Genomic DNA, 22,517 nt, shown 5'->3' with positions numbered 1-22,517 from the left:
TCCCACAACATTTCTATGTACTATATTTAAATCGTTTTAAAATAATGTTTACATTTATATATTGAAAGGTTTCTGGTTTGCTCAGTTAATTTATTCAATTTCTTTATTGCTCTAAATCGAAATGTTCTTTTGGCTATTTCTATTTTCTGTCTGGACAACGCATAGATTGTGGACAATCTATTCCTAGTATTTACGGAATCTCTTACCAACTGAATACTGTTGTGAATAGAACTTGGCCATTTTAAATTATGTATATTATGAAATAAAATAAGCATGTTCCTTTCAATTATCTTATTGATTGATGACCAACCAAGAACACTGCACATGACTGCAACAGAAGAACCATATCTCCACCTTAAAACAATCTTTGCTGCTTTCCCCAGACCACCGAACAGTAGTTCACCTGACTCTCAATTAATGCTTGTGTTATTTGCTGAATAATTTTTCCTGGTAAATATTTTGCTATCCTTCTGATTATGCATGCTGTTTTAATATTATATATATATATATATATTTTACATAGATTAGTTATTTGAGGCGACCATGATAAGCAGTTGTCTAGCTGCACTCCCAATAGTTTGGTTTCTGACACTTCTTCAATTTGTACTCCTCCCAAACTTAATTGTATCCCATGCTGTTTTGGCCTTTTCCTAGCGGAACAGACCAACATAACTTTGGTTTTCTTGGTGTTTAAAACAAGTTTGTTTTGGCAAACCCACTCCCTAATATTCTCCAAATCTCCTTGTAAAGCTTGCTGTACCTGTTGAACCGATTGTCTTGCTGCATAAATTGTAGTATCGTCTGCAAATATAGTAGTTTGAGTTTCAGCTAAGGCATAGGGAAGGTCGTTAGTATATATTAAATAGAGAAGTGGCCCAAGGCAGCTGCCCTGCGGTATTCCACAGTTTAACACATGAGGGGAAGAAAATGAACCATTGATATAGGTGGACTGTTTCCTGTCAGTTAGATATGACTGTAATTCAATGCTGCCTCCTTAAAACCATAATGCATTAATTTTGTCAAAATTATTTCATGATCCACTAAATCAAATGCTGCACTGAAATCTAAAAATAGTACACCCACAAACTTGCCATTATCCATAGAATTGAGCCACTGGTCAGTCATGTCAACTAATGCAGTGGTAGTGGAATGTTTTTTTGCGATAAGCATGCTGATTGGCTGTAATCAGATAATTATTTTCCATGTACTCTCATATTTGTCTACTCACAATACCCTCCAATATCTTACTGAGTGTAGGGAGTAGACAAATTGGTCGACTATTGGCAGGAGTAATGGGTTCTTTGCAGTCTTTCGGAATAGGACACAGTTTCATATGCTTCCATACATTTGCAAACATCCCCCTTTCCAGTGACCAATTAAATATGTATCTCAGTGGAACTGCAATCTGGGGAGCAGCACAGCGAAGCAAAAAATTGTCCATAAGACCATAACCTGTAGATTTACCATCAGGTAATGACTTCAATAGGTTTAACACCTCCTCCACTGACACCATTTGCAGACTAAAAGAGCAGATCTTGTTGCTCATAATATGCTCATCAATCCATTGGACAATAGCTTGTTTGGAAGAATGCATGTTTACCTTGTTGCTCAGTAAATTAATTTTCTTTGTAAAAAAATCTGCAAAATGATTGGCAATATCAACTGGTTTTGTTATTATTCTCCCGTCAACCTCCACACTAGATGGGCATGATGAGATAGATGTACCAAGTAAGCCCTTAACTGTGTTCCATACCTTTTTACAATCATTTTTACAATCAATAAAAGCATTGTTGTAAAATATTATTTTTTCTTTTGATTCAATTTAACTGCATAATTACGTAATGTTCTATAATTCTGTTAATCAAATTCTAATTTTGACTTGGCTGCTAAGACTTTTGCCATATTTCTTTGAGAAAAAGCCTCACCCAGTTCATCATCAATCCATGGAGATGGACGGGCACCAACAGTACTCTTTCTTATAGGGGCATGATGGTCCATTACATCAGTGAGCAAATCAATAAAACATTCTGTAGCGTGATTTAAATCATCCTCTAGATAAGTCAGCTCCCAGGGTACAGCAGCCAAATCATTTAGAAATAGCTCATGATTAAATGTTTTAAAATTTCTCTTAAACACAATCCTAGGGGGGTTCTTTGGAACCTTGGTGTTTATGGTCACAATATTATGGTCTGTCCAGCCCACTGGCATTGATCTGGCTTTTAAGCATTGCATTGGTATATTACAGAAAATCAGATCAATGCACGTGTCTGAACGATGACCCAACTTAATTGATGATCTAGTAGTATCATTAACCATTTGTTTCAAACCACAGTTCTTAGCATATCTCATCAATTTTGTTCTATTCAAATTATTGTAATCCTTCCAATTTATATTAAAATCCCACAAGATAAATACATCTCTGTTGCTATCTGTGGCCTGGTCAAACCCAGTACATAAGTTATCCAGATAGCACACCTTAGAGCTAGGAGGTCTATACACACATCCTACCAATATGGGTGCCTGGTGAGGCAGATGTACCTGAGCCCATAGTTCCTCTACTTGACATACATTAAGGTCATCCCTTCTCTTAAAAGGTATATGATTCTGAATATACAGTGCTACACCCCCACCATTCCTATTCCTGTCTCTTCTCAGTAGACTATACCCATGAATGTTCATTTGCCCATCCTTTACAGATGCATCTAACTGTGTTTTGGTCAAAGCCAAATTATCAATATTATTTATGTTGACCAAGTTAAAAGCCTCATGTATTTTGTTAGGAAGGCTACATACATTAACCTGAGCCATATGCAGGTCTTTCCTTATCAAGTGAAGATCAATAGAGCATGTATTCATTATAGTGGAGATCAATAGAGCACGTATTCATTATAGTGGAGATCAATAGAGCATGTATTCATTATAGTGGAGATCAGTAGAGCACATATTCATTATAGTGGAGATCAATAGAGCACGTATTCATTATAGTGGAGATCAATAGAGCATGTATTAATTATAGTAACCGGAAGGTTGCAAGTTCAAACCCCCGAGCTGACAAGGTACAAATCTGTCGTTCTGCCCCTGAACAGGCAGTTAACCCACTGTTCCTAGGCCGTCATTGAAAATAAGAATTTGTTCTTAACTGACTTGCCTAGTTAAATGAAGGTAAAATAAAATAAATAGTGGAGATCAATAGAGCATGTATTCATTATAGTTGAGATCAATTGAGCATGTATTCATTATAGTGGAGATCAATTGAGCATGTATTCATTATAGTGGAGATCAATAGAGCAGGTAGTCATTATAGTGGAGATCAATAGAGCACCTATTCATTATAGTGGAGATCAATAGAGCATGTATTCATTATAGTGGAGATCAATAGAGCATGTATTCATTATAGTGGAGATCAATAGAGCATGTATTCATTATAGTGGAGATCAATAGAGCAGGTATTCATTATAGTGGAGATCAATAGAGCACGTATTCATTATAGTGGAGATCAATAGAGCATGTATTCATTATAGTTGATACACTACAACACACAACACACAAACTCAAATTTGAACATTAAATTGAAATAGCCAGGGAGTTACTCCAGAGTCCCGATACAGTTGCCCGTTGATATAAAGTTTATCCATCACCATGGAGACTCGTTGATTCAGGCAACGCTTTTCCTTCATGATGGGATATAGTTTTTTTCTCCTTTCATTGATCTCGGTGGGGAAGTGATCATTCATTCCAAAATCAGTGTTTCTGAGTTCTCTGCACATGTTCTTTATCATTTCCTTTTGCTTAAATTTGTCAAAACATGCAATAAAAGCCCATGGCCTATTTCCAGAGGCCTTACCTATTCTATGGACTCTGGAGAAAGTGGCATTACGCACAACATCAGTGGGCAGTTTTAGTTGAGTTGACATAAAGTCTTGGACTGTGTCCTCACAGCCTCTGCTGTTGTCATTCTCCGGTCCCCCTGAAAATATTACATTGTCCCACATTGATGGACACTGCACATCAAGCAAGGTTTCTTTAAGTTGTTTGTTCTCCCTTTGCACCACCTCCACCTTGCTATGATTAGAGTCTACAGTACCTTTCAGCACCGTGTTCTCTTTCCTTAGATCATCCATCTGACGTTGGCTGAATTCTAGACTGGCACATAATGCACTGATGTCCTCTCGTAATATATCCAAGATATCAAGTTTGGCAAGCCTTTCATTGATGGATTTGAACAAGTTCACATCTATATCAGTAAACCTCACTCCACTCGCCACACGCGCCCTCTTACTTGGGGATGGTTTGGTTCCATTGTTGATACCTATTGGCCAACCTGGTTTTGGTTTGTTTTGTTGATTGGGTTGGTTGTCCTTAACAAAGCTTGAATCCTCCGAAACCAGCGACATGTTTCTTCAAGCTCTTCAATGGATTCTGAGTCATCCAGCGTGTTTACAGGCAGAGTTAAACACACAAACAAACTGTTCAGCCGTGGTTTCTTTGCATCAATTCGACCACAAAGTAATCATGCTCTAATTATCAAGGCCCTTCTTCCCGATTGCTCAGTTTGCCGGGCGGCCAGCTCTAGCAAGAGTCTTGGTGGTTCCAAACTTCTTTCATTTAAGATTTTTTTATTTTATTTTTTTATTTCACCTTTATTTAACCAGGTAGGCAAGTTGAGAACAAGTTCTCGTTTACAATTGCGGCCTGGCCAAGATAAAGCAAAGCAGTTCGACACATACAACAACACAGAGTTACACATGGAATAAAACAAACATACAGTCAATAATACAGTAGAAAAATAAGTCTATATACGATGTGAGCAAATGAGGTGAGATAAGGGAGGTAAAGGCAAAAAAAAAGGCCATGGTGGCGAAATAAATACAATATAGCAAGTAAAACACTGGAATGGTAGATTTGCAGTGGAAGAATGTGCAAAGTAGAAATAGAAATAATGTGGTGCGAAGGAGCAAAATAAATAAATACAGTAGGGGAGGAGGTAGTTGTTTGGGCTAACTTATAGATGGGCTATGTACAGGTGCAGTAATCTGTGAGCTTCTCTGACAGCTGGTGCTTAAAGCTAGTGAGGGAGATAAGTGTTTCCAGTTTCAGAGATTTTTGGAGTTCATTCCAGTCATTGGCAGCAGAGAACTGACAGGAGAGGCAGCCAAAGGAAGAATTGGTTTTGGGGGTGACTAGAGAGATATACCTGCTGGAGCACGTGCTACAGGTGGGTGCTGCTATGGTGACCAGCGAGCTGAAATAAGGGAGGACTTTACCTAACAGGGTCTTGTAGATGACCAGGAGCCAGTGGGTTTGGCGACGAGTATGAAGCGAGGGCCAGCCAAAGAGAGCGTACAGGTCGCAGTGGTGGGTAGTATATGGGGCTTTGGTGACAAAATGGATGGCACTGTGCTAGACTGCATCCAATTTATTGGGTAGGGTATTGGAGGCTATTTTGTAAATGACATCGCCGAAGTTGAGGATCGGTAGGATGGTCAGTTTTACGAGGGTATGTTTGGCAGCATGAGTGAAGGATGCTTTGTTGCGAAATAGGAAGCCAATTCTAGATTGAACTTTGGATTGGAGATGTTTGATGTGAGTCTGGAAAGAGAGTTTACAGTCTAAACAGACACCTAGGTATTTGTAGTTGTCCACATATTCTAAGTCAGAACCGTCCAGAGTAGTGATGCTGGACGGGCGGGCAGGTGCAGGCAGCGATCGGTTGAAGAGCATGCATTTAGTTTTACTTGTATTTAAGAGCAGTTGGAGGCCACGGAAGGAGAGTTGTATGGCACTTGAAGCTCGTCTGGAGGGTTGTTAACTTGTTGAGTGTAGGGGGCAGTATTTTGATGTTTGGATGAAAAAAGTACCCAAATGAAACTGCCTATTTCTCAGGCCCAGAATCTAGAATATGCATATAATTGTCGGATTAGGATAGAAAACACTCTAAAGTTTCCAAAACTGTCAAAATATTGTCTGTGAGTATAACAGAACTGATATTGCAGGCGAAAACCTGAGGAAAATCCAACCAGGAAGTGCTGTTTTTCCTGAAACCTCTCTGTTCCATTGCATGCCTTCTCTCCATTTAAAGGGATATCAACCATATTCATTTTCCTATGGCTTCCACATAGTGTGAACAGTCTTTAGACATAGGCTTTTATTCAGAAAAATTAGTGAGAAAGATCACATCGCGTCAGTGGATGGCTGGGTGCCAGCAACGTTTTGCATGCACGAGCAGCTTGGAGCATACATTTTCTCTCTCACTCCTATTGAAAAAGCTACGGTCCGGTTGAAATATTATTGATTATATCGATATTGTAAAAACAACCTGAGGATTGATTATAAAAAACGTTTGACATGTTTCTACGAACTTTACGGATACTATTTGGAATTTTCGTCTGCCTCCTTGTGACTGCTCGAGCCTGTGGATTTCTGAACATAACGCGCCAACCAAATGGAGGTATTTTGGAGATAAAAATAATCTTTATGGAACAAAAGGAACATTTATTGTGTAACTGGGAGTTTTGTGAGTGCAAACATCCGAAGATCAACAAAGGTAAGTGATTAATTTGATTGGTCACGAAAGTCAGAAAAGCAATCTACTTTGCTGCTAGCTGTTTGTAATGTTTTGTCTGCTGAGAGAGATGTCCTTACATAAACGCTTGGTATGCTTTCGCCGAAAAGCTTTTTTGAAATCTGACAAGCCAGGTGGATTAACAACAAGCTAAGCTAGGTTTTGCTATATGTTAAATGGGTGTCCTGACTCTCTGTGGTCACTAAAGATCCCATGGCACTTATCATAAGAGCAGGGGTGTTAACCCCGGTGGCCTGTAGTGTATTTCAGCCTTAAGGGAGAGCGATTCAAGACTCTTGTCCTTAACTAAAATGGGAAACAAATCGGTCATAGTTCTTCCCTTATGCTGCCCATGTTTTGTGACTTTAAATATTCTGGAGAAAGACACTAAAGGATAAAACACAAAGACACACACAGAGACTCTTTCATCTTTTTAAGTGGGAGAACTTGCACAATTGGCGGCTGACTAAATACTTTTTGCCCCACTGTATAGTAGAGACATGAGGGGTGCCATAAGGAAGCTTGGTAAGGGCTGAGTGCAGGGACAACGATCACATGTGGCAGTACTGATAAGGGGAGGAACCGTTTAAGGCCCAGATCACTCAGCTCCCTGCCTAACAATAAGGATGCAATGTGTAGTGATATGGAGGAGACTCCACCCAAAGTGGAGCATGTATACGACCATGGGTGAAACCATGTGTTTGTCTAATGCAGCTGTACTGACCCGCCGGGCAGAATCAACTTGGTTTAAAGCTTTCATAGTGTCCGTTGAGTTTATACTCTGGAAAATAGAACCTAACACATCCTAATTCACTAGTTCTCTCTGCTCTGCTCCACCAGGCCTAGTTCTCTCTGCTCTGCTCCACCAGACCTAGTTCTCTCTGCTCCGCTCCACCAGGCCTAGTTCTCTCTGCTCTGCTCCACCAGACCTAGTTCTCTCTGCTCCGCTCCACCAGGCCTAGTTCTCTTTGCTCTGCTCCACCAGGCCTAGTTCTCTCTGCTCTGCTCCACCAGGCCTAGTTCTCTCTGCTCTGCTCCACCAGGCCTAGTTCTCTCTGCTCTGCTCCACCAGGCCTAGTTCTATCTGCTCCGCTCCACCAGGCCTAGTTCTCTCTACTCTCCTCTCTACTGTGTGAGAGAGAGGAGATCCAATAGAAGTGGCTTATGAATTCAAGTCTGGCAAAAAAGCAGCTAACTAGATTACAGTAATTTCCTATGGGAAGCAATCTGCTTGTAGGGGTCTGGATGTGATATAACAGTACAGTAATATCTGGATAGGGAGATTGTAGATAGATATATACAGATGTTCTGTCTTTGTCTGTGTGTGTGTTTGTGTGTGAGCATATGGGGGTGTGCATGTGATTGTAGTGAATCTGCAGTAACTTGTATAGTAGCTAGGACCAGAGCTAGATGGGGCTTGAGGCTTCTAGGTTTAATCACTCTATTTGTAGTAAAGCTGTGATTGAAGCATCTCTAAGTTATTAAATAACGCATTTTGTTCCACATGGCAAGAAACTATAGCTCTCTCTCTCTCTCTCTCTCTCTCCACCTTATGTTGCACATACATCAATAGTGCACGGCCCAGCCTCCTGTACTACAGTATAATCTAGCATTACATGAGACCTTTAATCCCCACAGAGTGGAATCAGAAGGGGAATGTCACGTTGCTCGGCTCTGTGACACGTACTGCACAGCTCACAGGGCAGGAGCACCCACTGGAATACCATGTTACAACCCCAACATCACCCTCGTCATGTCCAATCTAGTGAAGAGTCACACCTGGATCTTGGGAAAAAAGCGGTTGGAGGCTGGACCAGGCTATTGTTCAGCGTTAGAACCACTGACCTCAGAGATACAGAGACACACTTCACATCACACCTCCCAACACCACAATGTCCAGTCTACTGCTGAGTCACCCTAAATCTTGTTCAACCCAGGGCCAGGTTACTGTTAAACAACGTAGAAAACACATTTGACCACAATCTTCCACCTCGAATACATGTCGGTTGGTATAATAATAATCTCAGAGGACTATGACGAAAGCTCCAGTGGCAGTTGAATGGCAAGAGCTCTCGGGGGGGGGTCTGCCCTCTTTCAATGGCACCGCAATACTGACATTCTATTCACACACGGCGCCACTTAACTCTCAAGCTGTACTGAAATCAGCAGGCATACGCGGGACTAACACTTCCTCTCTGCTCGGACCACAACAACAGATAGAAACCTATGTAGGAGCGTGGGCTTTGAAAGAAACCAAAACATGTCCTGTGTTACTCCCATCTCTTCCCCCAATCACAACCTGAAAGGGAGGTCTATTTAAACAAATATTGCCATGCATGCTCATTTCAAGTAATTCAAGTTGTTCACGAGCAGCGTCCCTAACAAGAGTAGAAGAGTCTGTCAGTCATTGCAGTGGATCCACACCCCTGAGACCATCACTCCACCCCCCCCGCTCTCCAAATGGAGTGGCATCTAACGAAGGAAAAGTTGTCTCTTGTTCTCTCAAACACAGAGGAGAAACAGATGTAGGATAACAACGTAAACCCTCCTGGAATACTGTAGCCGGTAGCGTTCACTGTCTCCATCCTCCAGAGACGTAATGCCGTATGCCGTCCTCGTCTAATGACAGAAAGTAGACATGAAGCAGCTCTGTCTAATGGCTCTTCCACGTCACAGAAACCACGTGGTCAGAAAAAGCTTCAGCTGCAGCTGTTTTAACTACACAAATGAATGGAGGAACGAGAACTTCACCACAAAAAAACGATTGGTTCTAGACACCTGGTCAAGGTAGAGCTGTTTGATTGTCTTTCACGGCTTCCTTTCCTCATCTCCTTTCCCTCATCACCGCTAAAAGATAAAAGGACTGGGTAGATCTCCAATGTACTGCTTTCATCTATCATGCACTACCAGGCCAGTAATCATAGAGGAAAGGACACAAGGAAATGAGACTAGTTGAGACTATTGAGACACCACCAGTCAGCGGCAAGAGATGGTCAACTCACCTGCCACAGAGTTAGGGCGTGGCATCACCAGGGAAGAAGTGCTGTGCGTGTGGCGCTGTGGGAAGGGCCTCTTGGCTGGGGGCGGAGTTCTGGGTGCCTCTAGGATGGTGATTTCAGACCTGGGCGGGGCCTCGCTGGGTCCTGGCAGGTCGTCCTTGGCGACAGGAGGGCAGGAGTCACCTTGGTGCCCGCCACGCCCAGCGCCCCTCCAGCTGCCGTCTTTGCTCAGGTCCAGAGTGGAACCACCGCGATCCTCATTCTCAGGAGAGCTGGTGATGGTAGCTGAGGCACAGGGGGAGTAGACAGGGGTGAAGGGGATTACAAACGACAAAACCAAACCGTTGACTCCTAATGAGTGCCTTTTGGATAAGATCAAGTTAGGAATAGCTGTCATTTAGGATGAGCTCAAACTCTGCTTCAGTTCACTGTAGTTTTCCAATCTGGTCCGTTATTGGCAGTGACACTGTACTGAGTTAAAGAGTAAAAGGCCGATCATCAGTCACATCAACAGTGACGAGGCATCAGTCACACATCGACATCAACACAATCAAACGCGTGTGCTGTGCACCCTTTGTCCTTATGTATTTACCGAGAAATACAAGCTCTATTTAGGGAGAAAGATGTCCTATTTTAGAAAGTCCAGACCCGTACGCAGCAAAGACAGCAACGTCCCAGTTTTGTCAAGAGGGAACTGAAGCCTCTCGACTAAAGTGGCACAGGCAAAGAGAGAGAGTCGGGAGATAGAAAGACTGCCTGAGAATTCAAAGCAAGGTGAAACAAGTATCATCCATCTCTATTTCTTCAGGGCTGAGGCCCTTATCCTAATCAGGATTATTGACAATGTGAGTACTGAGATATATTATTGAGATATATCGATGACCAATGGAAGGACGAGATGGTGTTTTTTCTTCCATAGAGGTCTCACAATCATGTGCACATATCCATTATTTCTCAGGAGGTGAGAAGAGAACACAACACAAACACAACACAGAAAATATCTGAATTGAAATTGATCCAACTATGGGTATGATGGTCTATATAAGCCACTCACCTATGATTCCGCTATCCTGGCTCTCAAGTGTGGAGCTGGGGCTCCGGCAGGGACTGGGGCTGAGGAGGGTCCCACCTGGGCTGGGGCTGGGATTGGGAAGACAAGAGGGTGGCCCCCCGGTACTGCTACTACCCAGGGTGGAGCAGGGGCTGTCTGAGCATGGAGACGTAGTGCTGCAGGTCAATGTGGAGCATGGGCTCACCGCCTGGCCAGAGATATTACACTACAGACAGAGAGGGAGCGAGAGAGGGAGAGAGAGAGAGATGGGCAGAGAGGGACAAGAGAGAGAAGGGTGAGAGAGGGACGAGAGAGAGCGAAAGAGGAGAGGGGGATAGAAAGAGGGGGGAGTAGGCGATATCAGTCAAGTAGAAAGTGAGGAGAGATGGATAGAACGTGTGGCAAGAGGAGTGAGATAGAGAAAGAGAAGGGAGAAAAGAGAGAGAAAGAGGTGTTTTATTTAAAGCTCTGTCTATGGACAAGTATTATCAGAGGTATAGACCCTGTTGGCCCCATTTCCAGCTGTCCCCAGGTTAATGTATGGTATATAGGTCATTGTATATAAGTGTGTGTGTGTATGTGTGTGTGTGTGTGTCAATGTCCCCCTCTCCTCCCAATGTACCCAAACCCCAATATCTGCATCCTTCTTCATATGTCTCCAACAACACCTGAACCCTACATTTCCTAGATCCTATAGGTCTCAACTCATCCCAGCACTCAGCGTTTCTGCAAAGTTGGAGAACGTTCAGCTCAGTGCCATTCCCACCTTACCACCCCATCAGTTATCGGAACCAGGACACGGTACACTGCTCACAGCCGACACATTGTCTCTATAAAACTGGCTCCATCTGGAGCTCAGGTGGAGGAAGGAGGTTAGGAAAGTGGGGCAATGCTCAAATGGTGATATAATGATACAGTACAGTATATAAATGTCCTGCAGGCTCAACAGCATGTGGCGAGCCAATGCAACAAGATTAAAAGCAAGATATTCAACTGACATCACCTTATGTACACATTCCATAAAGAAAATGCCATCACAGTATATACTTTCAAATATTAAGTCAAGACTGCCTCCGATTTTCTTTTTCAACTGGTAATTTACCTTCAAAGTTGTAGTTTCTAAATCTGCAGCTTAACAAAAACAAACTCTCAATCTTGGTTATCATACAAAACATTGCCTTTAAATCTAATTAAAGAAGCCATACAAAAACTCCTCACTTCTGCAAAGAAAACATCAGCCTCATTTTAGGGCGGCAGGGTAGCCTAGTGGTTAGAGTGTTGGACTAGTAACCGCAAGGTTGCAAGTTCAAACCCCTGAGCTGACAAGGTACAAATCTGTCATTCTGCCCATGAACAGGCAGTTAACCCACTGTTCCTAGGCTGTCATTGAAAATAAGAATTTGTTCTTAACTGACTTGCCTGGTTAAATAAAGATAAAATAAAAATGTTCATATTTCTGACATCTGACTTTCTCAGTCACTCTTCCTTCTACCCAACATTTTTCATTTCACACACCTTCTTTTCCCTCCGGTCCTCCATGGGGGTGCTAGGCGAGGCTGGGGTCCCTTCTCCCAGTAAGAACCCCAGCCTGGTCATCAGTTCCTGGGTTGAGAAGGAGGAGGAGCTGGGCTGGAGCTCCGCGTGCAGCTCTGGAGGACAGATGGAGAGAGATGACAGACGAGCGGATCGCTGTCAGCAGCACGACACGACCACACCAAACACACACACACACACCGTTCTGTAGCGCAGCCCAGTTTAGCTCAGTCCAGCTCAGTTCCTCCTTCCTGCCTTTCATCCAACCTGGCTACGTCGATTGGATGGAGGATTATGTATACTATGCCGATGGAGGAGAGGTTAATGTATGCATCCCCAGGTCAGCAGCAGCGCCGGTCGGCCTCATTACCGATGAAGAGGCTGTGGCTTTCTCAGTCCCTGACAGCATGACTGAAGCAGCTCCGTCTGCGTGTGTGTCCATATGTGTATGTGTGTGTGTGTGTGCCTGCTCAGCGCTCCCGGTTGGTTAGGAGACAGGCGTAGAATCTCAATGAGCTCAGCTCAGCCCTGGCCTCCAGCAGAGGATAGGCGCCTTTGCACCGCCATCTTTGGCACTGGCTGCCCTGTCCGGACAGATTGGGCTGAGATGAGCAATATGGTGCATTGATACATCACTGAGAAGGGCCTGATGCCATGACCTTTCACCTCCAGCTCGCCACTGTACAGATGCAGAGGTGGATGAGGAGAGGGTGTTCAATACGACACCTCTATATCCTGTTTACATACAACAGTGAGTTGGAAAATATGAGGATGTCTAGGAAACAGAGATACTATTGAGAGAGATGAGGAAGAAGGGAAGGAATGTGTGTAGGGCCAAGACACAGCTTGTTGGGCGTTAGTTACTCTCAACCCTTCTTGGGTTAGACACCTTCTCATTCATCTCTCCCCTCAATCCCTCTTGGGAAAACGAGTTCCAAAAGGTGAACTCGTTTGGGTTCCATGTAGAACCCTCTGTGGGAAATTGTTTTACATAGAACCCAGAAGGGTTCTACCTGGAACCAGAAAGGGCTCTTCAAAGGGTTCTCCTGTGGGGACAGCCGAAGAACCGTTTTAGGTTCTAGAATGCACCTTTTTTTCTAAGTGTATTCCTCCATCAATTTCCCCCCCCCTCCCTCAAGCCCTCAGGATCGCCCCATTCTTTCAATCTCACTGTCGATATCCTCTCCCCGCCTCCACATAATCCATTGCTCTCTCCAATGAACCGTAGAGATGATGCAATACACAGTAAGCAAATACGAGGAAATAGCCACCACCACCTCACTATTGCATATCCCTCCTCTCTTCTCCGCCTAAAGTCACAACTTACTCCATCTCTCAGACAAGGGGCGGTGATGAAATGAGCTGCCTGGTTAGACGAAAGGCAGGCACCGGCACCTTTCCTACACAGCAGAGATCACACGCAGAGCTGTTAATCACAGACAGTGAGAGAGACAGAAGGACAAACAGACGCTTGGTGGCACACGGGGCTGAACTGTCTGCAAGAGATCTGACTGTCTGGCTGGAGCTTCTGATTCAACGGTGTACATTACAAATGGGAAAGAAAAAGAGACCGTCAATGCCAGGGTAGTCGGGTGCCATCTCGGATGGAAATCAAAACATGGGTATCACCTGAACTAAATGAATCCTGTAATGTCACCCTCCATTATCCAGCTTAATGGAAGTGAAGTATTAAACCAACCGTAGTCACAGCAGCTGTCACATTAGCAGCTCTCCCTTCCACATTATCACTCTGATGCATGTTCTCTTTCTGTGAAAAACATACATCTGAAGTCTTTTGGTCCACACTGGGTTGTGTAATAGACTGGGAGCTGGAGCACGCTTGGTTCTTTCTGGCAGAAGGTTGTTCAATCAACTCTTAGCACACTTCAACCCACTGTGCACAGACGCCAGTTCAACGTCTATTTTTGAATGGCATTTGCTTGAGTTGTCAACTAGCGTGAAATCAACAACAACAAAAAGTCACAAAGTTCAAGGTTCAAAGTTGGGCGGGAAAAAATATTAAATTCCCTTACGTTGCTGACTTTTTGGAAATCCAATCATTTTCCCACGTTGATTCAATGTCCTCACATGACATTTTTTTGGGGGGATAAAATGCTGTGGAAACCAGTGGATGCTGCTGATGGGAGGACGGCTACTAATAATGGCTGAAATGGAGTCAATGCAATGGTATCAAACGTGGTTTGCATGTGACACCATTCCATTGACTCCATCCCAGCCATTGGTATGAGCCATCCTCCCCTCAGCAGCCTCCACTGGTGAAAACAACGTTGATTCAAACCGTTTCTGCCCAGTGGAAAGGCACTCAGGACAAAGCAGAGATCCACAGAAACTGAGAACAAGATCTGACTCTGCACCCTCTGTCTCAAGGAAACAACCCTTTCAAATGCTTGTATTCTTGTTTTTCTGTGCAAAAGAGAATAATGATGTGGCCCTGTCAGTCATTACCAAAGTCAGAGTCATTACCGAACATTGAATACATTGAATACATTGAATACACTCAAATGTATTTTACAGCTATTCATTTCTAATCAATTTATTTGTTTGAGTCTGCTGAGTCGGTTTTGCAAGGCAAACCTAATAATCTTATATGCTGTTGAAATTATACCTCGGCACCATTCAGGGTTCATTAAAATTCATAACGAGCTAAGCACATGGAAAAGCAAATATGGAAAACATCCCATTGAAAAGTATTGCAAATTAACACAACAATTTGAAGGAAATGGTTAGTAAATGTATGTTATAATGATCTAGATTTGCTTTACATTCATAATGGTTATTGGAGATACATTGTGGGTCTATGTGGGCAGTGGAAAATGGTGGTTACTGTTTTAAAAAGCTACCCTCAAATCACACAACTGTGGCTAAAACTAAACAAGACAAACCGAGAGAGAGAAAGTGAGAGGGAGGGTGTGAGAGTGAGACACAGAGAGAGAAAGAGAATGAGCGAGAGAGAGAGAGAGAGAGAGAACAAGATAGACTGCATCCTCAATCTATCAGCCAATGTCTCCATCCATTGCCTAAGTGCCCAACTGATTTCCCACCTGAGGTCAGGAAGCTATAATCAGTGAATCTCTGCGTTCAGCTCTCCATGGCACTATTAGGAACAACACCTCGTAACTAAAACAACCAGACACTATTGAAAGCTTCATCAATCGAACTCTGACCTCTGCGTGACAAATCCCAGGAAGGGGGTTCGGAATGATTGAAACACACAGTAAACACACCAGCACGCTGTCGCCGCTGGTTACGAGAAGCAGAGGGAGAAGAGCGGAGCTTGGCAACAAGAGGGCAGGAGGATGCTGGAGACAGGCTGCTCCGCCTCAGGACTAGCCCCCAGCCTCTCCACATAGACAGCTGTGCAGGGGATGGCTGGCATTTACACTGTTACCCTCAGCACCACTTAGGTTTGGCAGGTCAATTAAACACATGCGCATGGACACATGCATCCACGTGCACAAATACGCACAAACTGTACATGTGCAGTTGAAAAAATAACAGCAGGCCGCTAAATCAACTAACATTTAAACAAAACTATGGAAGATTTGTTCTCTTCTCTCTATCCTCTGTACCTCTCTTCCTCCTTTTCCAAATGTACCGTACCGCATGTCATTCTCTCTCCCCTCCCTTTGTCTCTCATCCACAACTCTCTGTGCAGACACGCTCACACTCACCTCTCTGGGAAGTCTTGCTATTGTTCAGAGCGAAGACGAACGCATCTCCAGGAAAAGAAGGACTCTCCACATACTCCAGCTTCCTGTACGGACCTTCAGTCAGAGCAACAGGGAGAGAGAGTGAGATGGGGGTAACGAGAAAGGGAAGAGAAAGTGAGAGAGAGAGAGAGAGAGAGAGAAATTCAACTCTTCCAGATGGGATTTGCAGTCGGGAATTTGAATTTCTCCCACCAGTTGGGAGAAGCCAGCATGAGCTTGGATACATGCAGTACAGTATAAACTAATCCCTGTGATGATAACAGCTCAAACGCCAACATGAGTGTCTGTGTGTGTGTGTGTGTGTGTGTGTGTGTCTGTGTCTGTGTGTGATGAGGTAAAGGTCCACACCGCGACAGTAAACTCGAAGCTTCAGCTTGATGCACACCGCACTGCCACCTAGTGTTGCTCAGCTAGAAAGCCCAAGACACAAATGCAGAAGACATCTAAACATAATCTTCCAAAAAAGGAATACAGTTCCTTTCCAAAGCTGAGCAGTGGGGGGCTGGGCACTGGGTCAGTGAGTAAGAGGTTGATCTGTAGAGAGTAGAAAACCAGTTACTACATAACCCTGGCCTGCCACTGAGAAATCAAGGCATAGTGGAAATAATCAAAAAGCTAATGACATACTATTTGCTTTCTAAACTTCCCCGGCATTCAGTCCTTGGAGATACAGTGAGTTGTTGTTATTGATGTATGGTATCCTGGACAGCATGTACATTTGACAATGGGATTTGAGCATAATCTACTATTTCTCCCAGGGGAAATAATGTGCTAGCTGTGTGAATAGCCTTTAATCAATCATTAGGCATGTATTGGCTGTGCTATAAACCCGCTGGGCTTAAAAACCAGGCAGAGCAATCATAACCTAATCTCCACAAAGAGCACACAAGAGCCTGTCAGAACCGTGGGAGATACTGAACAGCACATGTGATCAATATGCTACGAGCGGGACTCGTCGTTAGGCTAGCAACGAACATAGCAACGAGAACAAGATGACCTGCAAAAAAGAGAATGATGAAAGTATATTTGTTTTACAGATGATCTATAGATGTGCCCTTCCCTCTGTGTGTGTATGTGTATGTGTATGTGTATGTGTATGTGTATGTATGTGTGTGTGTGTGTGTGTGTGTGTGTACAGTTGAAGTCGTAAGTTTACATACACTTAGGTTGGATTCATTAAAACTCGTTTTTCAACCACTCCACAAATTTCTTGATAACAAACTATAGTTTTGGCAAGTCAGTTAGGACATCTACTTTGTGCATGACACAAGTAAAGTTTTCACAAGTTTTCCAACAATTGTTTACAGACAGGTTATTTCACAGAATCACAATTCCAGAGGGTCAGAAGTTTACATACACTAAGTTGACTGTGCCTTTAAACAGCTTGGAAAATTCCAGAAAATGATGTCATGGCTTTAGGAGCTTTTGATAGGTGAATTTACATCATTTGAGTCAATTGGAGGTGTACCTGTGGATGTATGAAGGCCTACCTTCAAACTCAGTGCCTCTTTGCTTGACATCATGGGAAAATCAAAAGAAATCAGCCAAGACATCAGAAAAAAATGGGAGCAATTTCCATACGCCTGAAGGTACCACGTTCATCTGTACAAACAATAGTACGCAAGTATAAACACCATGGGACCACGCAGCAGTCATACCGCTTAGGAAGGAGACGCGTTCTGTCTCCTAGAGATGAACAAACGTACTTTGGTGCGAAAAGTGCAAATCAATCGCAGAACAACAGAAAAGGACCTTGTGAAGATGCTGGAGGAAACAGGTACAGAAGTATCTATATCCACATAAAACGAGTCCTATATCGACATAACCTGAAAGGCCGCTCAGCAAGGAAGAAGCCACTGCACCAAAACCACCGTAAAAAAGCCAGACTACGGTTTGCAACTGCACACGGGGACAAAGATCATACTTTTTGGAGAAATGTCCTCTGGTCTGATGAAACATTAATAGAACTGTTTGGCCATAATGACCATTGTTATGTTTGGAGGAAAAGGGGGGAGGCTTGCAAGCTGAAGAACCCCATCCCAACCATGAAGCACGGGCGTGGCAGCATCATGTTGTGGGAGTGCTTTGCTGCAGGAGGGACTGGTGCACTTCACAAAATAGATGGCATCATGAGGTAAGAAAATTATGTGGATATATTGAAGCAACATCTCAAGACATCAAGTTAAAGCTTGGTCGTAAATGGGTCTTCCAAATGGACAATGACCCCAAGCATACTTCCAAAGTTGTGGCAAAATGGCTTAAGGACAACAAAGTCAAGGTATTGGAGGAGTGGCCATCACAAAGCCCTGATCTGAAACCCATAGAAAATGTGTGGGCAGAACTGAAAAAGCGTGTGCGAGCAAGGAGGCCTACATACATGACTCAGTTACACCAGGCTCTGTTAGGAGGAATGGGCCAAAATTCACCCAAATTATTGTGGGAAGGTTGTGGAAGGCTACCCGAAACGTTTGACCCAAGTTAAACAATTTAAAGGCAAAGCTACCAAATACTAATTGAGTGTATGTAAACTTCTAACCCACTGGGAATGTGATGAAAGAAATAAAAGCTGAAATAAATGATTCTCTCTACTATTATTCTGACATTTCACATTCTTAAAATAAAGTGGTGATCCTAACTGACCTATGACAGGGAATTTTTACTAGGATTAAATGTCAGGAATTGTGAAAAACTGAGTTTAAATGTATTTGGCTAAGTTGGATGTAAACTTCAGACTTCAACTCTATATGTGTGTTCATTAGAAGAACAAAATCCTGGTGAATGGCTGTTACAGTACCTGGGGACTTGATGCCCATATGTGAGGGCATTATGTAGGACTGGCGATGGACCAGGGGCGAGGAAGGCAGGGAGATGGACTCCCCCTTAGCCAGTTTCCCCCTCGGCCTGCCCCTTGAGGGCTGGGGGTGGTGGGCATGGCTAGGTTCCTGGTAGTGGGTCACCCAAGCACCAGCACCCCTTCGTTGGATACTGTGGCTGTGGTAATCAGTGACTACCGCTAGCGAGAGGAGAGGGAGATATAGTGGGAAAGGTGAGAGAGATTAAAAGGGGTCAGAAAAGAGAAGAGAGAGAGAACAAATTAAACTGTAATCAATAACAGGGCCTATCAAAAGGTCTGGAAACGTAAAGGGATAATCCACCCCAAACCACTAATTCTTATGATTAACAGCGTTAAATAACACTAATATGTGAAAACAATATTTTTTTTGTGAACAAATGTTTAATTTTGTCGTTACAACAAGGTTGGTAGCAACATGTGAAAATCGTAGTGGAAATCTGTTGCAGCTCAAGTCGACTACAAAACCCACAATGCAATGCTATCTGGGCTGGCTGGCTATTTAGCTAAGTAGCAAACGTATCTACACACAATAATACCAAAGTCAATATCAGCATGTGAAGTAGCTAGCTATCTGTACAATTGCCTAAACCAACTGCACTAGCAATTTAGGAGTCTATCTCACCGAGTTCAACCTGAAGTTCATCTCTGACTAGAGTGAGTGCAGAGGATGTTGCTATGGCAACACTGGCCCTTTCCCACCTTTCCCACAGACAGGGCGCATTGTGGGATGCTACTTGAAAGAGAAACTGAGTTGAATCATTTGGTACTCTGTTTAGATTGAGCACAAAAAAAGTGTTATTAAATGTGATAGTGTGTGTGAGGAGAACCATGTAGCTCTGACTCGTTCTGACACGAATTCCTGATTTCACAGATGGACCACTTAGAAGATAAATCATGGGGGATTTTTTTTTTTTTTTACTTAATAATAGAACATAGGCTTTCACCAAATTGACAGGAGTTTTATGATTTTTTTATTTCTAGGGGTGGGTTATCCCTTTAAACAGGTCTGTCAAATACATGTTTTGAAGCAACAATAAGTGGACGACATCCCCTTGCATTAAGAGACCGGATCTATTCTTGAAGTCTAGTAGTGGACCTTTTGAAGAGTGGACTGCCTACTGGCAGCTCAGGTCTTTGAGGAAAGTGTGTTCTGCTTTTGTCTCCTCTCTATGCTAAATGTAATCACTGCACAGTTGCAATGCTGTTAATGATGTGCGTGTGCATTGCAGTTCGTGGCTACTAACTGATGCATAGAGTGCAATAATAACACAGCACTAACTGGGGGCTGGAGTAGTATGTAATGTATGTAATGCTACAAAAAAATGACATTAAAGCAGCCCATTGAAATTTAGCATGGTTTATACAGTGACCTCATTCCTGTGGAAGACAAGGAGACAGATGGTAATCTACATTATATAATGTATTTGAACGAGAATCTGCAAGGATACACAGCCTTAAAAAGCAGAACGTACAGGTTTTGGACAAAAACCAACATTAACTAGGTAGGGAGTTGCTATAACTTGATTATAATTAGTAATAAATTCAGGGCCCCTAATCGTGCTGCAAAGTTTCCATTCTCTTTCTCTGATGCCTCTGAGCGAGCCTCCAGGGCCACAGCCTTATGGGAAACATATGCTGCTCATCGTGTAGTCAGGGAACAACTTTCTCTCTCTCGAGGCTTTTCATCCAATCACAGTCAGCGTCACACGACGTATACCCATAGGCTTGCTGAGACCAGGGGTCGCCAATTACATTCAGCCCTGGGCCAATTCTTCCTTGAGCGGATGGTCGGGCGGACGGAACATAGTTATAAATAATTTGTACACTGCAAATTGACCGCAATAATCCCAAACAGATATACTGTAGTATTAGACACAAAAAATAATAATTTCAAACCTTGATTATTTTGCATCGCATATTTCTCTATTTATGCGTGGGAATACTTGGGAACAGATTTCCTACATTTAAAATCACTTTGAGATGATTTCCTGGTGATTTTACAGCCTTTTATGTCCAACAACGAAAATGATTTAAAATGTACATGCCATTACCAGCATGGCAGTCCACCTTTTTGGATGAAATCTAAGGACCTAGAGGCATTAATGGTAGATTTCATGGTAGATGGTAGATGAGACTGACACAGTTCTCCGAGTTCTGTAGCTCGTCAACATTAGATGCATTAAATATTTCATGTGCAATATGCTGACTTTGTACCCATACATCTAGAGTGCCTTCTGATTTCCCCCAGACTTCTCTAGGGGTGAACACTCACATTATGAGAAACTGACAACACCCTTGTTGTTACCTCACAGAATGGAGCTAACTAGTAGCTACATAACTACTGGAAAGAAGCACAACACCACAGCGGAAGCACACGAGGCCCAGCATCAATCTGAATAATAGATTATAGCCTACCAAAATAAAGAGGGTTGACTAAAATGATTTACTGGTAAGAAAAAGCTATATACTGTAGTTATACCCCCCTTTCCCCCAGAACAGCCTCAAAGCATTCCACAGGGATGCTGGCCCATTTTGACTCCTATGCTTCCAACAGTTTGTGTCAAGTTGGCTCGATGTCCTTTGGGTAGTGGACCATTCTTGATACACACGGGAAACTGTTGAGCGTGAAAAAACCCCAGCTGCGTTGCAGTTCTTGACACAAACCGTTGCGCCTGGCATCTACTAGCATACCCTGTTCAAAAGGCATTTAAATATGTTGTCTTGCCCCTTTGGAACGGCACACACACACACAATCCATGTCTCAATTGGCTCAAAGATTAAAAATACTTCTTTAAGTTGTCTCCTCCCTTTCATCAACACTGATTTGAAGTGGATTTAACAAGTGACACCAATAAGGGTACATAGCTTCCACCTGGATGCACCTGGTCAGTCTGTGTCATGAAAAGAGCAGGTGTTCTTACTCATTTTGTACAGTAACCCCTCATGACCCAAAAAGTTATTGATCATTTCAGTATCTTCTTTTTGTGGGTCAGGGTTGTTTGTTTAACCCACTCCAACTTCTCGTGACACACTTTAGGTCTGAGAGGAACTTACAGCAGTGGGAGGCAGCATTCACTCCTTAATTAGGCTAATTGAAATGGCTCTGTACTCAAACACCCGGGGACAGGAAATTCGGAGCAGCCAAGTAGCTACCGTCTTCAATTAGGGCGAGTGCTACTAATGTCAAGGATTGGTTTCACTTCGCGATCTCTGCCCCGAGACGGATACAACAGAGATAGTACCCAGATTCCAGAATCATCCCCACGGCTCCAGAAATCCATCAGTACCCTATCGGCAAAAATGTCAACCCACCCTTTTATCAACAAAATCATGTGAGACTATTATAGTCAGTGAAAAGGTGTTTAGCAACCTGTCACAAACTGTAATGGGTGCAGTGTTGTTGATGGTGTTGCTTGTTCTCTTTCCTACCTGGATCCCTCCTGCTCCTCTTCTCTTCTTTCCTATTCCTCCCAAACACTGCTTTGAACATGTTCAACTGATTGCAGGGAGTTCTGTGAAAGATAGTCAATACAAATATATTATTCCCTCTGCAAAAAGTGCTAGTGTAGTAACATGACCATATACTCCTAAATGAGGCAACACTAGTCATGGGAATATATGGATTAGGATGAGCCCTAACGAATCCAGGCACAGTGGTCTGGAATGAAACCTGCCAAAAAGGAAACTGTGGAGTACAAATGAATGGATGCAGCTCAATGTGAAATGGATTCCAGATTAGCAAAGGTGAATAGCAGAAAATTAGACTTGAAAACAAATGCGGGGCACA

The 22,517-nt window shown here is 43.1% G+C and overlaps 1 protein-coding gene across 3 annotated transcripts in view; it reads right to left on the bottom strand.

The window, feature by feature from the left end:
• The window catches only part of LOC112266501 (protein TANC1-like), a 53,438-nt gene that overhangs the window by 30,291 nt on the left and 630 nt on the right, over nt 1-22,517 (bottom strand). For 2 of the 3 annotated variants that reach the window (XM_024444008.2, XM_024444009.2), the window contains exons 2-7: nt 22,160-22,242; nt 18,671-18,889; nt 15,838-15,930; nt 12,128-12,261; nt 10,616-10,838; nt 9,565-9,846 (exon numbers count right to left, since the gene is read on the bottom strand). In XM_024444008.2, coding sequence (XP_024299776.1) covers nt 9,565-9,846; nt 10,616-10,838; nt 12,128-12,261; nt 15,838-15,930; nt 18,671-18,889; nt 22,160-22,220 — 1,012 coding nt within the window. In that variant the 5' untranslated portion in view covers nt 22,221-22,242. Of the gene's footprint in view, nt 1-9,564; nt 9,847-10,615; nt 10,839-12,127; nt 12,636-15,837; nt 15,931-18,670; nt 18,890-22,159; nt 22,243-22,517 lie in introns of those variants that run through there. The other variant, XM_042296990.1, reaches the window with a different exon arrangement.

Source organism: Oncorhynchus tshawytscha, linkage group LG14, assembly GCF_018296145.1.
Source record: "Oncorhynchus tshawytscha isolate Ot180627B linkage group LG14, Otsh_v2.0, whole genome shotgun sequence".
In the NCBI taxonomy this organism is placed as follows: Eukaryota; Metazoa; Chordata; class Actinopteri; order Salmoniformes; family Salmonidae; genus Oncorhynchus; species Oncorhynchus tshawytscha.
Note: the sequence above shows the minus strand (reverse complement) of the source record. Positions and strands in the feature narration are given on the sequence as shown.